The 14,647-nt window shown below is 38.1% G+C and overlaps 3 protein-coding genes across 3 annotated transcripts; 1 reads left to right on the plus strand and 2 right to left on the minus strand.

The window, feature by feature from the left end:
* Window positions 1–994: 994 nt before the first annotated feature.
* On the plus strand, window positions 995–4,424 carry LOC101312075 (protein SYM1-like). Its single transcript, XM_004304073.1, has 7 exons — window positions 995–1,545; window positions 2,048–2,188; window positions 2,283–2,396; window positions 2,482–2,655; window positions 3,241–3,356; window positions 3,723–3,807; window positions 3,949–4,424. The coding sequence occupies exons 1-7, from the start codon at window positions 1,156–1,158 to the stop codon at window positions 3,952–3,954; spliced, it is 1,026 nt and encodes a 341-aa protein (XP_004304121.1). The 5' UTR covers window positions 995–1,155; the 3' UTR covers window positions 3,955–4,424.
* A 3,060-nt stretch (window positions 4,425–7,484) lies between these two features.
* LOC101304213 (putative cell wall protein-like) lies at window positions 7,485–7,841 on the minus strand. The gene has a single exon (XM_004305966.1). It carries the CDS (start codon window positions 7,839–7,841, stop codon window positions 7,485–7,487), a length of 357 nt encoding a protein of 118 aa, XP_004306014.1.
* A 2,438-nt stretch (window positions 7,842–10,279) lies between these two features.
* Window positions 10,280–14,647, minus strand: LOC101312558 (probable protein phosphatase 2C 52-like). Its single transcript, XM_004304074.1, has 6 exons — window positions 14,160–14,647; window positions 12,328–12,828; window positions 11,899–12,246; window positions 11,700–11,817; window positions 11,372–11,595; window positions 10,280–11,071 (listed from the first exon to the last, which is right to left on the minus strand). Exons 2-6 carry the CDS (start codon window positions 12,583–12,585, stop codon window positions 10,598–10,600), a joined length of 1,422 nt encoding a protein of 473 aa, XP_004304122.1. The 5' UTR covers window positions 12,586–12,828; window positions 14,160–14,647; the 3' UTR covers window positions 10,280–10,597.

Here is a 14,647-nt window from a genome sequence, read left to right on the forward strand (position 1 = left end):
ATATATATATATATATATATATATATATATATATATATATAGAAACAAGAAAACTCTGCCTCTCTTGTTCATTTCAATTTCAAATTCAAGAAAATAAGACACACAACAACAGTATGCAGTGTGAAAAGTGCAGGAGAAAATATACTCCTGAAATCACAAAGACTGATTTTATCAGATTCTCCTTAAATGTGTGGGTAGATAATCACTGCAAACAATACAAGAAAGTAATAACAAAAAGAAAAAAAATTAAACAGAAGAAACAGAAGTAAGAAATTATAATATTTTCAAAGAAGCAATAACATACAAGCTAGATACATACTAAAAATCATTACTATTTGATGATTAGAGATCAGATGACTATTGTGTAGGATAAAACCTAATTAAAGTCTTCCTAGACCCGAAATGCTCTAAATGAATCGAAGTATAATGTCTAGCTACTTAGTTTTTTTGCCAAATTGCTACCATAGCTTTCATTTCAGTCAATTTGCTACCTTATGTCTACATAATTAGCCAATTTGTTACCCTATGTATTATTTTTGCTGATTTGCTACCTTGTATTTTTAAAATTAGCCAATTTTCTACTTTTTTGTCATTTTAATTTATTCATTTCTTCATCCAAATATGAATTAATTTTAAAAATCGAAACTTAAAATTGATCGATATTGAAATTTTGATAAATAAATTGGTTAACCTTGAAACTCTAAAATAACAAATTCAATAGAAGGGTAGTAAATTAGTTGAAATAAAACTTAAAGTAACAAATTGGTTAATTTAGAAAAATTAGGGTAGCAAATTAACAATTATGCCCAGCTACTTTAACAGCTTCATGAATCGAACTGGGGTTCACGCTCGACGAGTTGACGATTTTATTTTTTTGAAATGACAACTTGAGCTTGACGTTAACCCCAATATGTTTATTGGGTCTGGGCCTTCTGACCTCATGAATTGCAAAACATGGCCCGGGAATAAGATAGTCAAAAACGTAACCTGATACGGGTCGGTGGCAGAAACAAAGCCATGAATGGTAGAAAACGCAAGTACGATCGTAATCACAACAGTTCGGCTCCGACCAAGTCCCAAACTCCCACGTAAACCACCATCATCGTGTTTTATATCCCAACTCTCAGCTCCATCCCAAAACAAAACACTCTGTTAATGGCAACACTCAACATAACCGCACCTCATAACCTCACAACCTCATTCAACACTCAACTCCACAGACCCAGTTCTGTTCCTGTCTTCTTGTCTGCCCGGACCTCCAGCAAACCCGGCCCGTTTAAGAAATGGGTCGTCTCGACCCGGAGAAAACGAAGGTTCAGTGTTGGGTCGGTGACAGAGGACAGAGAAGTGGTTGCTGAGCAAGAGAGCAGGGTGTTGGTTAATGGGTCTGAAGAGTTTGTGGGTCTTCAATCTAGTTCTGGAGGAAATGGAGATGGGGATGATTTGGACAAGTTGACCAGTAGAGCTATCAATGCTTTGATTGTTCTGGGGTTTGGGACTTTTGCTGTGTCTAAGCTGCTCACGATTGACCATGACTATTGGCATGTATGTTTTCTTGTATTGGATTCTGTTTTCTTGGTTTTAATATTTTGGATTTTGATGTTCATATGCAATGAGATGCAAAGGTTTTAATTGGGTTTGTGTTTGTAATCTTTAAGCTTTGTTTGAGTTAGTTGATCTTTGATAGGTAATGATGTTATGAAACTGTACTTGGTTTCAGCCGGGTTTGGAAGTTGTTTAGGTTGAATGGTTTTTAGTATAATGACTGAGCTGAACCAAAGTTGGGTTCTTTCCTTTACTAGAATGAATTAGGAATGTGTTCATTTGTTCATGATTGGTTTGAAGTTCTAACCTGTCTTGCTGGAATTAGTTGATCGATCCTGAATACGTTGTTGATGTTACTACGCTGTTAAGTATCTGCGGGTTTGGAACTTAATGATGAGAGCTGAACCAAAATCGAGTTCTTTCTGCATTGAATGAGGGGTTTGTCTCTGTATGTTTTTTAGTATTTTGTGTGTTGGAACTAATTTTTGAGCTATTTTTCCAGGGATGGACCCTTTACGAGATAGTGAAGTATGTACCTGAACACAATTGGATTGCCTATGAACAAGCTCTCAATGCAAACCCGGTTTTAGCCAAAATGGTGATAAGTGGGGTAGTCTATACTTTAGGAGATTGGATTGCGCAAGTAAGGCTTAATTCCCTATGATTCTCTCATAACATTTATCTCTATATGATTTGTTTATGTGGTTTCTGAGTTATTTCTCATTAAACATGTGTAGTGTTATGAAGGGAAGCCACTTTTGGAATTTGATAGAACACGCATGTTCAGATCAGGGCTTGTAGGGTTTTCCCTCCACGGATCTCTTTCTCATTATTATTACCAATTTTGTGAGGTAATGGTTCTGGTTTATATTTGCTTACTTTTGGCTTCTTTGGTGGGTTTCTTGAGTGGCTAAAACCATATAATCTGGTTTCCAGGCTCTCTTTCCTTTGGAAGATTGGTGGGTGGTCCCGGCCAAAATAGCCTTTGACCAAACAGTGTGGGCGGCTATATGGAACAGCATCTATTTTGTGGCTTTGGGGCTCTTGCGTTTTGAGTCCCCAAACAAGATTTTTGATGAACTGAAGGCTACATTTCGACCCATGCTGACTGTAAGAAACTCCTCTCAATCTTCATTCTAACAGTTGTGAATACCTTTGTACTGCTTTTGTGAGTGTATTTCAGTTCTTTCTGAATAGATTACATGAGTGTATTTCAAATCAGATAGAGTAACACTTAGCAGAACTTTTCACCTGATCTCTGATTCAAGCTTTACGGTTTGCTTTGAAGGGCCTTCTCAGTTTAGTATAATAAAAATCATACATATAAACAACAACAGGTAAATAACTTCAATATGACGATACTATATAAACATATAACTAAAAGAAGAGACGGGTGTCTTGATGTGCCTGCAGAAAGTAGTGATTGATTCAATTACTAGTACTATCAATAATAATGATGTCAGAGATATTCCAAGGGTACATAGCCTTTCCGGAAATGTCAAACAAAAGTTTCTGCTGATGTCAGAGATATCAGCAGAGCTTGACTCGATACTCTTAAGAAAGGCATATATTTCAGATTTTAGTGTATTTTTATCAAACATGATTGAAATGCTTGTTGATGCCAAGTCTTTCTCATACAGGTTTAGTTATTACATGGCAAGTTGTAACCTGCTTAATTTCTGACTGACATGACAGGCAGGATGGAAACTTTGGCCATTTGCTCATCTAGTTACATATGGCCTGATTCCTCTTGAACAAAGGCTTCTTTGGGTGGACTGTGTGGAGCTGATTTGGGTTACTATTCTCTCAACGTAAGCATATTTAGTGTTGCGAGTTTTACTTGTTTAATCAATTCTTTATCTTCTTTTTCATCATATTCTATGCTCGTCTTTTACGCTTTCAGCAACCAAAGAGAATCAACCAATAATGCTTTCGTAGTCATGATAACATCCTAGTCAGTCTAAACCTACTAGTTTTCTTTTCACATAATTCTTATTTAGTTCTAGGCCCTTCAGTTTATTTTGCATCTCATCGTTTACATAATCAGATCATTTATGTGTTGGGGTCTTCAATCCTGATGTTTAGCTGTTTTATCTCATCTTTGTTCCATATACATAAGTAAGGGGACACTGTTTTCTAATAGATTTCTCTATCTTGTCTCACTGGTGGAAATTTAGATATTCAAATGAAAAGTCAGAGGCCACTATATTGGAGGTATCGTCTGGAGCAGATTCCACTTCTTCGTCAAGCAATTCACCTGAGGTATGTCGCATTAGTGTCTTTAATGTAGGGTCTCTTGCCTACGACAGCCTGAATTTTAGATCTAATATAAAAGATTATTGAATTTCTCCCCATAGTCTGAATTTTTTCGATCTGCTAATAGTTGACTCTGTTCTTGAGCAGGACTAGTGTTATAAGGTACTGAGAAAGGAAGTTTCCTACATTAATCACCATATTCACTCATTTAGTGTTTGAGGCCAAACATTGGATGCTGGGAAGCACAAGCCCAGATGTGCAGTAAGGGGAGATCATCGTCTATTGATTGCCTAGACTAGCATCTAATGGAGCATAACCCATATTAGCTTCAATGAGAAGCCAGCATTCATCAGTTCTAGTAGCTAATGTATATATAGACGGTGCAAAGAATTTTTGTCTCCATCAAATATGTTGTATATCTGCTTCAAATTGAATCAGCTATTCCTGGTGATCATACGATATTTAGATTTTATTCGAGTAGCTGTAGAATCTGACAGGCGTGCTGCAACTCTTGTTATAGCATGTATAGTTTGTATACTTCTATATATAGTGCAAAGAAAGAAGATTTTGTCTCGCTACGTTTTGTAGCTGTTTTGGCCACTCTTTCAGCAGGGAAAGAAGTGCGAAGTACCAAATCTCTTGGAGTGAATGCGGGGTGCCAGCACGTGGATGCGCGAGTAGTAGTAGTCGTCTGTGTAGTGCGCTTAACCTTTTGCTTCTAATCAAAGCAATTGTGAATCGAGAGTGCACTAGCTCGATCACAAAGTTCTGGTGTCACCTTGCAGGCAAGAATTTACAGTAGCTCTATACGCCACCAAATATTGATACTCGCCGTGAGGGTAAGTAGAGCAACCAATTGGAAAGGAAAGTGAAAACTTAAAAAGGAATTGCTTTAGCATCTGGTTCGACTAGGTCGAAAGTTTGTAGTTCTATTGTTGTATGAGAGATTGTGTGTGTTGACTGATCCTCAAACCCTCCTTACATAGTGGCGAGTTCGCATAACTAATAGATAAGGATAGTCTTTGCAACTTAGTTGGTTTCTGCTACTTGAGTTGTATAAGACTTCGTTTTTACTTAACAACCACGCAATCAGATGACGCATTTCTAATCACGCAAGTAGATTTCGCATAGGTCACAGGTATTGACCTTTTGCATATCAAGAGACTTCTTAGTCTTTTATACGGAGACAGAGTTTTTCTCTTGCAAGGATGTTGACTTCACGAGGCACATAGAGTCCAAACATGACCCTGGCTCTTCGACCAACAATCATCTGTAACAAAAGCCTAGTAAGCTATTTTTTTAGGGTCACATGTATTGGCCCAAATGCTACGCAAAATTTAGCAAAATTAGTCTTGGACCCAATTCCAAATTGGGCTCAAACAGTCGCTATCTAATTTTAAATTTGTTAGTATTTCATTACCGATAACAAAGAGCTGGTAATCAACTGGTCTTGAAATTCAATCTGATTACTGTAGTAATATTTGCCATATCTAAGGCCCAGAGTCGGGCCAAACCAGAACGTAGTCAAATGAGATCACATTGTAAGTTTTGTTTAGAGGGTATCGCTAACCAAATGCTTAAACAAATTCGGATAAACAACTTAAACGCTAAAACTATTATTTCGTGAGTCGAATCCGTGACTTCCTACTTATTGGACTAAAAAATGGGTGGATCGGAAGACACTATGATTATGATATAACTTTCAAAATCAAAATGTATGACTTTAAAATCATTGAGAAAAAAATAATAATAACATTCAAAATCAAAATGCATAAATTTAACCAAAAAGAAATCGGTAAAACTGTAAAAGGCATCACATGCGATGCACGTGACTGAGGCCTTTCACAAAGCGCGGGGATTCAACCGCCTTTAACAGAAAAACAAAAGCCTAAATTCCCTGGATCTGAAAACAAAACAAAAAAGACTCCGTCGCTCCCGGATCCTCCCGTGACCCGACTCCTCCAGATCCGACTCACCGGGGCGGCGCAATGGGGAAAGTCGAAGATATCCACGGCGAGGATTCCAGGGCGAGTCCCATAAACCAAATCGCCAATAAGAAGAAGCAGAATAAACGAAACCACGGCTCCACCGAGTTCTTCGTCTTCGTCGATTACCTTTTCCTCGCTATCTTCTTCGCCTTCCTCTGCTTCATCGCCTTCAAGATCCTCTTCGTTTCTGATTCTTTCTCTATCTAGACCCAAAACAAAAACCTACATTCTTTTCATTCAGGTAAATTTGCTTCTTTGTTTTTTTTATATTATTAATAGAGGTTGATTTACTTTGCGATTTTTATAAATTAAAAAGACTATTATGTGTATAGAGGAATTAGTAGCTCTTTCGGGTAGTTGAAATGTTGAGATTGATGGTGTGATAATGTGGTTGGTGGTGACATTTATTCTAGGCTATTTTACACCAATAAGGGTCTGAATCATGTAGAGTGTGTTTGTAAGCATGTTGCTTTCAATCCAAGTAATCGATCAAATTCTGAGTTCTTAGATTTTATGAGGACAGAGAACATGAATGTGCGTTATTCTGAATCGGATTCATGTGAGCTATTAGAAAGTGGTGGCCCGAAAGACCACTTATGTGTACAGTTTATTTTGCATTGTATAATTGAGTGGTGTCGAAAAATGTCGTAGGATGCGATCATGTTTGTGTCTTAGATTGAGTGATGAGGCTAACCAAAGGCATCTAGGATGGACAGAGTTTAATGGTTTGTAAAGTGGCTCGTTCTGTTAAAGACTAATTCTCGATTAGCCTATAGCAGTTGCTTAAGTTTCTGCAGCTGTTTTCTTTAATGAAGTATCTATTATTATCAGGGTAAAGTACAAGCTTGAAGGCTTTGCTGGTGCTGGGTTGGTGTTGGATTCAGATTCTGTGATCTCAAATGCATGATGGTTTCTTGGTACTGAAAAATCATGTCCCCTTTTGATCAAATGTGATTTTGAAACAGTTGCTTGTTATGGCCTCTAATTCTGGAATTATAGCAGTCTATTACAAAAATACATGTACTATTTGTATAATCATAATTTCATGATGCTCATGTTTGTTTAACAAACATGATCTTGTCTGTCCATTGTTTATCATTACCAAAATGAAAGTTTAAGTTTTGCCTGATATGTCCGCACTGATCACTACACAGTATTCATTGATGGCACACTTTTAGTTATTTGTTTTCAGATTAAATTGATGGCTTGCCAACCGTTGATTAATTGAGTAATTGATGTAGATGTGATAGTCTTGCTTTGTTGAGAACATTGATGCTGATTATTACATGCTAATTCCCGACATATTCGAGAAGTCCATTCCATTTCTTGTTGGATCTTTATTGCATACCTTAATTATTCTTCATTTCTATAGATATCTTCATATTAAGACTAGCATAGGAAGTAGTTGTATATTTCTATTCTCCGTTGTTGGGCATACGGTGTGTAAAACGAAAATTCAAAACACAACACACAAATTATTGCTAGAGAGGGAACAGTACATGGAAAAACAACCACTTACATAGATCTAGTTACTACTTTATTCATGGTGACATAGGACTGCATTGCAGTACCTTCTTACGTACACCGTCTTCTAGCACCCCACAGTAGACGGGAAACACAGACACACACATAACTAGTACACTAGTGATACAGATAATCTAGCATACTTATTCCAAGCTAGCTCAGGAAACAGACTCAAGGGTGGCCAGGGTTTGGAACCTCAAAACCAGGGTTTGGGACAAAGGTATCATCTCCACCAGGAACATAGTTACGCCCCGGTGGTGAAGCACCCGTTCCAGTACTTCCACCAGTGCGTGGAGCAGTGTATGGAGGTCTGTAAGGGAAAAACTTGTATGGTTTTGCCACCCTCCCAAAGCCTGGAATGAGAAAACTGCCATCATGCCCAAACAAAAACTGAGGCTCTTTCTTCTCATCTTTGTTGGTTTGTTTCGGAGCATTGCGCCCTGCAAATGCCTGGCCAGTTACTGTGAGAAGGATAACAAAGATGGCGAGGAGAGGCAGGAGTGAAGAATGGGATTTTGAAGCTGCCATTATCACAGAACTGGAATGGATAGGATATTTCTTGCTGAAGAAGGCTTGGTGGTGGAAATGTAGGAACAGAAGAGGTCTTCTTATAGTTGCGGATTTAGCATTGTTGGGTGAAGATTTGGCGGTGAGTTAAGAGTAGAAGCCATGGGCTATTAGAGCAGTTGCATTTGAGCAGATACAAATGCAAACTGCATGGGGAGTGAAAGTAAAAGCTAGGATGCAATTGAGTTTTTCATGATTTGAAAATATGGGTTGTATAGGACGGTGGGGTTGTTTCATGGTTATCATGTTTGCGTGGTTTTGGAATGAACCTTGTAGCTATTTACATGTGGAAATGGCAATATGTACTAGCAACTCTTACGGCCATTAATGGGCATATCTACTGGTTTGGCTGATGATTTATCAGCCTACATATTCTGATTTTCCTCTTTGAATGACAGAGTACTTACCAATTCTGTTTTCCCTTTACTGTCTTCTCTGCCATTTGCCTATTTGGTCAGTTGAGCTCTATGAGGATTATCTCAGAGCTGCTGCAAATGATTTACTGCCTCAACTTTAAATCTCACCTGTTTCAGTTATTAGGTAGCCTGCAATGTAGGTTGTCAAAAATAAGATTTTACTTTACGTTCTCAGAAAGTTCTGTAAATTATTTTTCGGGCCATAATACAAGAATGTAGTATTTGACATAGGGAATTCTAACTGTATAACCTTGTTCACGTTGTTTGAAACTGGCTTCCTAAGAGAAACTTGTGCCCTAATCCATTTAGCTTCATCAAGGCTGTGCATCATGTTGAGATCAGTACTTATGCTTTGATGGTTTAGTTTCCTCTAAATCACTATGTAAACCAAGACTTCAGCTGAGTTATAAAATTTGACCATATAGCATATATACCAAGGAAACTATGCATTGTCTATATGTTTGTGCATTGTGGTCATCAGTTCTTTGTTCTGCATATGCAATGTTACCATTCCCAGAAAAAAAAACAAAGAAAACATTGGTACTTCATCTTCTTCTTACTGGGATTGCATATCATCAAAATGTGTCCATACTTGATTATATCACAACAGAAAAGAAATTGTTCTGTAGTGCAAAACTAGATGAACTAGATAAACTAAAGTACACAGTTGCTTATTTCATTAGGGAACATAAACTTTCAACAAATCGAGGAATACAAAAGTTTCGAAGAACAAGCTCCGGGACTGATAGTAATGCATGTTTGATGGTTCATAGTTATCATTAACAGGTAACAGAAATTCAGAAAAGAAAAGTTATATTCTTGACTAACAAATGATTACCAGCTAGCTAATAGTAAACCAAGAACTGGTACTTGCCGTCCTCATTCAGTGGAGCAATCCTTGGATGGCCATTTTTATACATGGTGACTATATTGGGCTTCTTGGATTTCTTCAGTTTCTTCTTTGCGAGCTTCTCTTTCTTACATTTCACACAATCCTTCTTGGGAATGTTGTAGACTGTATGTTCCTTTAGTAGGATTCTAGTAGGGGCATTTGGTGGAGCATTAGGATACATCAATTGCCTCTCACCATGAAACCTACAGAACTCGATACTATTGCTATCATCTTCATCTTCTGAATCAGTAGCAGCTTCTTCATTGAGCAGATTAAGTTTCTGCAGCCTTGATGGGAGGAAGTCATCGTTGAAGCCATCATCAACTGCATAAAGCTTCTTCTCCGGCGGCATGTCGTGAGGAAGAGAAGTCTTGGACATGGTTTTGTATGTGGGAATGAGATTGCAGCAGAACGTTGAGTACTTGTTGTAATTAAGAGCGTGAAATGTGATTATGGAATTGTGAAACTACCTACGTCCTGTTTATACTCTATATAGGGCGAGCTGGTATGTTTCTCTTTCCATTTCCTCATAGGTTACTGATTCTTTTTCCTATTCAATAAAGGATAAATAACTTGCCAAATAAAATGTTTCATTCCTTTTCCACCGAGCATTTAAAGGAATTAGTATTATCCTAATCCCTTGTGGATGAGGAGAGAAGGAAACTGGACTCGTCTATGAAGATGAACCTTCAAAAGTTCACAGCCGTTCAATAGAATATCCTGATTTCCAAGTACAACCTAGCTGACTTAGGAATACGGTTGACACCTTCTTTCTTATCTGATAGCTCGTTTTATTGGTCACTTAGATAATGATATATGCTTTCTCTCTGTTCTTTCAAAGGGTTTGGTGCCATGTCCATTAAGTGATAAAATTCTTGACTTAACCTCCCCCAATTTGTCCATCAAGTCTCCCGATTCTTACATTATGTCTTGTCATTTCTTAGCCAGTATATTGTAACTTTCCGCAACCATTTTGCCTACTTAAGTCATCTAAACAGAAATGGAAAGTGTTCCCTTACAGATACACGCGCAATCTTGCGCCGATCACTAATTCAGTTTGTAAATATGCTGCAACTGAACTTGAGACTTCAGTAGAAACAACAATTTATCCTTGTTATTCCAAGCACTACTATGAATAAATCCAATGCATACTGCAGATGTAAAAACAAGTCTACAAGTCCGCAGGTAAGAAATGCTAAATCTACATTGCCAAAGCGTTACTGGGACTAAGAATGTACATCAACTGAAGAAAATCAGAGACCGTTTCATGCATCAATTACCTGAACAGAACTGTACCCTGACATTTCGTGACTACAACAAAATCGGAGGAAATGGCAATCCAGAAAGATTTATCTTTCTTTTGGATTTAATGAGCAAAAAAAGATAACATGGTACAACAAAAGGCCATTTCATACATGAATTGGCCTTTCCTCAGAGAATCTTGGAAGCTGAACAAGGGAGTTCACGCGCGTGACACCTTCTAACCCTAACCAGTTCTGGTCTTCAGTTGACATTGGTTCGAAATTCCCTTCATTATCAACATTTAGTCGTCCATAAGTATCACTTTCATCAGATGATCTCACAGTGCAATTCCTCTGCAAAGTGGGCTCAGATTTCTGGCCATCATCAGATTCAACTGCATTGCCGGAGTGATTACTCTGGAGGGTTGCAGATGAAAAGCCTTGTTCCTCGTAGTCAGATTCTGAGTCCATTTTCCCATCTAAAAACAAGCAAACAACTGCACAATCGTCCATCTTTGACGTGGGGTATTTAAGTTTCCATTCACGAGCAGCTGCGTCTACCACAAATCTTGAAGCTGCTGACCGGCTTGGAGCTGAGGACACTATCTCAACAACCTCTTCATTGCTCAAGACATCCCAAACCTGAAACATATGTAAAGTAACGCTTTAAGGGATAAACTTCTAAATTGTATTTACATCTAATGATCATGTCCACTAAAGTTCTTGAGAACTTGCAAATGATAAATCTCGATTTTTTACATCCAATTTCAATGAGATGTACCACACTTTCTCATCATGTTTACTGTTCAAAATGTGATGAAAGACGGTAGTTCTATTTCTTAGTCGTTACTGAATGCCATACAGAACGATAAGTGTATTTGTATCATTGTGGTACGTATAATGATTATGAAGGAACTGTATCTCCGAAAAATGAAAATTTACCCCATCTGAGGCAAGGACAATGAACTGGTCTCTCTCTGTAAGTATCCTGTGAGCAAATTCAGGTATGGAGATCACTCCATACTCCTTCAAACAGAAATCTCCAAAGGCTCGAGCCATTGCTAGCCCAGGAGCATCGTCAAAAGGCAACCACACTCGAGATACTTCAGGCTCATCTTGCAAAGCAAACACCCTACCCTTGCATCGTTTAATCCTTTCAGCTTCCCCTATGAAAATTTTACAACACTGTGAGGTTCTTATTTTTATACAAAAGCAAGAAACTAACACACTGCTAGGAAAAAAAAAAAAAAAAAAAAAAAATCATCCATACTTGGCAGATCAGGCTTTAGATCAACAGTTAACTGGATTGCTATCATGGAATCGCTACTGTCTTTTGATCCAAGGATTGCTCGGGAATCCCCAATATAACCCATGAAAAGATTTGACCCCTGGATAGCAAACAAGAAATCAAGAACAAGCAAAATAAAGGAGAACACACAGAAGAATATAGGAAGTGCTTCCTGCCTTACCTGTTTGACTAGAGTGACAGCAGTGCTACCACTACAGAAGCAGTCTACATTCGGATGAGACCTAAGCTCTTTGTCCATGGACTTGTATGACTTCATGAAAGCTTCTCTCCATTCTAGATTTAATTTCTCCTCAGGTGAAGCACCCTTCTCAGTTTCTCCATCGTCTAGTTTCTTTACATTCCCTCCAAAACATGTTTTACTTGACACATTTGACCTTGATGGAGAAGAATTCAAGAAGGACAGCAGCTTCAATGGCAATGCATCCCTTACTTTGCGAGCAACAAGATGACCATGTGGACCGTGGCCATCAAACACACCACAAAATATCGCATCTTCTGACATGAAGTCCTTCATAAAACTTACAAACTCAGTTTAGAAAAAAGTATCCTGCAACACATATAGAATTTCAAATGTGAAGACCAAACTTACTTCCCACACTATCATGGCATCCTGGTTTATGCCTTTCCGGCCCTGCTGCGTGAAGACGCATGACGTTTTGCTCTTTCCATTGGTAAAAATACGGTTGGGTATGGAATGTAAATTCTGCAGGGTATATACGCGGTCTGAGAATGTCTTTGTTCTCTTTTTCCCAGAGAATCCAATCCCCAAGCACGAAGGAGAAAGAGTCTCTCCATTGTTTCTGCTACTGCAAGTCCTCTTATTACTAGTCGAAACACAAGCCCCCATTGCTCAGCTCCTCAAAGAATACATCTGATGCAACAAGGGATAAGATTCATCCTTTGGGCAAAACAGATCTCACATGAAATTCTGAAATGGTCAACTGAGCAAAAGACTATCCAAATGCCAAAGATTCCCACACATCAAAGCCGAAGCCACTTTACAACTTGACATAGAAAACTGGGAACATGGGGCATTTTAACATAGTCAAATACAAGCTGTGGAGATTACGTGAACCGATGACAAAACCAGCTGAGGAAAACGAGAAGACATCAGTAATGCAATAGTTTAATCTATAGTTTCTCACAGAAAACTGGATGCTTGTAAAGAAAATGAAACAAATCAAACAAGACGGTATTAAACTATCAACGAGATGCCATGTGAACAAGAATAGGAAATGCTTAAAAAAGGCTGGCATATGATCCTCTACCCTTCATCAGGGACTAGCTTTGATACAGATAAGTGCTAAAATCTTGTGCAAATTGAGTCAAAGAACTTGAAACTTCGATGCATAAAACCTAAGAAAAGAACCTCAAAAACGTGAAAATAGGAGATTGATTAACCATAGATCCGACGAAATGTCTTCTTTCCTGTGATTTCGAATATGCATCTTAACTCTCAATAAAACAGAAGAAAATAATTCCAAGGCCATCGGAAAATCCGAAGACATAGCCCAGTAGGGAATTCCAAAGCTGATAGGAAACCTTCAACTATGGAAGGCTAGCCTCTCCCAGTCTCCTCTCTCTCTCTCTCAAACTAAATATCAAAGTATCAAACAAAGCAAATGTAACCAAAATGAAACACCAAAAACAAAAGAAACCAAAACCATGGAATGAGAATATCTTGAAGATGATTAGAAAATTCACCTTCTTATCCATTTGGAGAAACCCAAGTTATGAATCTCCAATCCTCATAAATTTGACCAATATCAACAATAACCTCAAAATTTGGTATTAAATTGGCTTTTTAAAATTTGGAATTTCAAGTATATTTCTTTTTCTCCTCCGGATTCTCAGCAACCAGACAGAGCAAGAGTTGGGTCAACAGATTCATATGGAGGAGAAATAGTCTAAAAGGAGACTGGAATAAAAATCAATAATGAAATTGGGGATTACGAACTGTAGTATTCCCACTAGAGAAACCCAAACACAAAAGCAAATCGCAAAAGCAGGAAAAAGACGAAAGCAATGATTTTCGTCAAAAAACATGGTCATGTAAATATTACTCAAAGGAGAAAAAAGAAGCAAACAAACAAAAGCTTAATCCTTTGTTTGGCTACTGATGAAACGTTAAAGGAAAAGCCCAAAACTTGTGAGCAGAAAACAGATCACTTGGAATATTGCATCATTATCAAAACAGAGTAACAAACAAGCAGTCACCAAAATGCTCTGTTTTTTAGCTAAAAATAATGCAGGGGAATGAATTAGACAAAACTACAGACACTTGCTGTACATGCAGATCTTAGAAAGCTCAAGTGAAACCCAAGAGCTGAAGAACATTCTTGATCATGAAACAGACCCATGAAACAAACAGAGCATTGGAAATTAGATTGAGAATTAAGAGAAGGGTATGTGGGGTTGTACCTGTTTCTTCAATGTTCCCTCTTCAAGATTGGAGCTTTGGGATCAGAGAGGAGCAATTTAGAAGAGACCAAAGAGTGGAAGAGATTGGGGTATTAATAATGTTGGTGGAGAGTTGAGAAATGGTGGGAGGGCTGAGAGGTTTGGTGCATTGATTGCAAAAGCAAGCAGGGTCAGGGCAGAATAGAGAGAAAGTCTCTATTTTTTAGAGAGAGAAGAATCGAGTTTCTACTGTGGAGTAGCCGTGCAATCCCGATGAAAGAAGACCAATTTGATCAAGTTGATGATGTCAACTTAAGAAACACTACTACTCCTCTTCCTCTTTTTTAGGCGCGTATGAGTATGAACCTTATCTCGTTGTTTCTTCACTGTTCTTGTGTTTCTTACAGTTTTGGTGTTACAGAAGGAAGAACGAAGAAGGATTCAAATTGATGAGTTCACGAGCAATAGTACTCTTCTTTAGTGACGAGGGAGGCAGGCAGGCTAGCTAA

The sequence above is a fragment of the Fragaria vesca genome, linkage group LG6 (assembly GCF_000184155.1).
Source record: "Fragaria vesca subsp. vesca linkage group LG6, FraVesHawaii_1.0, whole genome shotgun sequence".
NCBI lineage: Eukaryota > Viridiplantae > Streptophyta > Magnoliopsida > Rosales > Rosaceae > Fragaria > Fragaria vesca.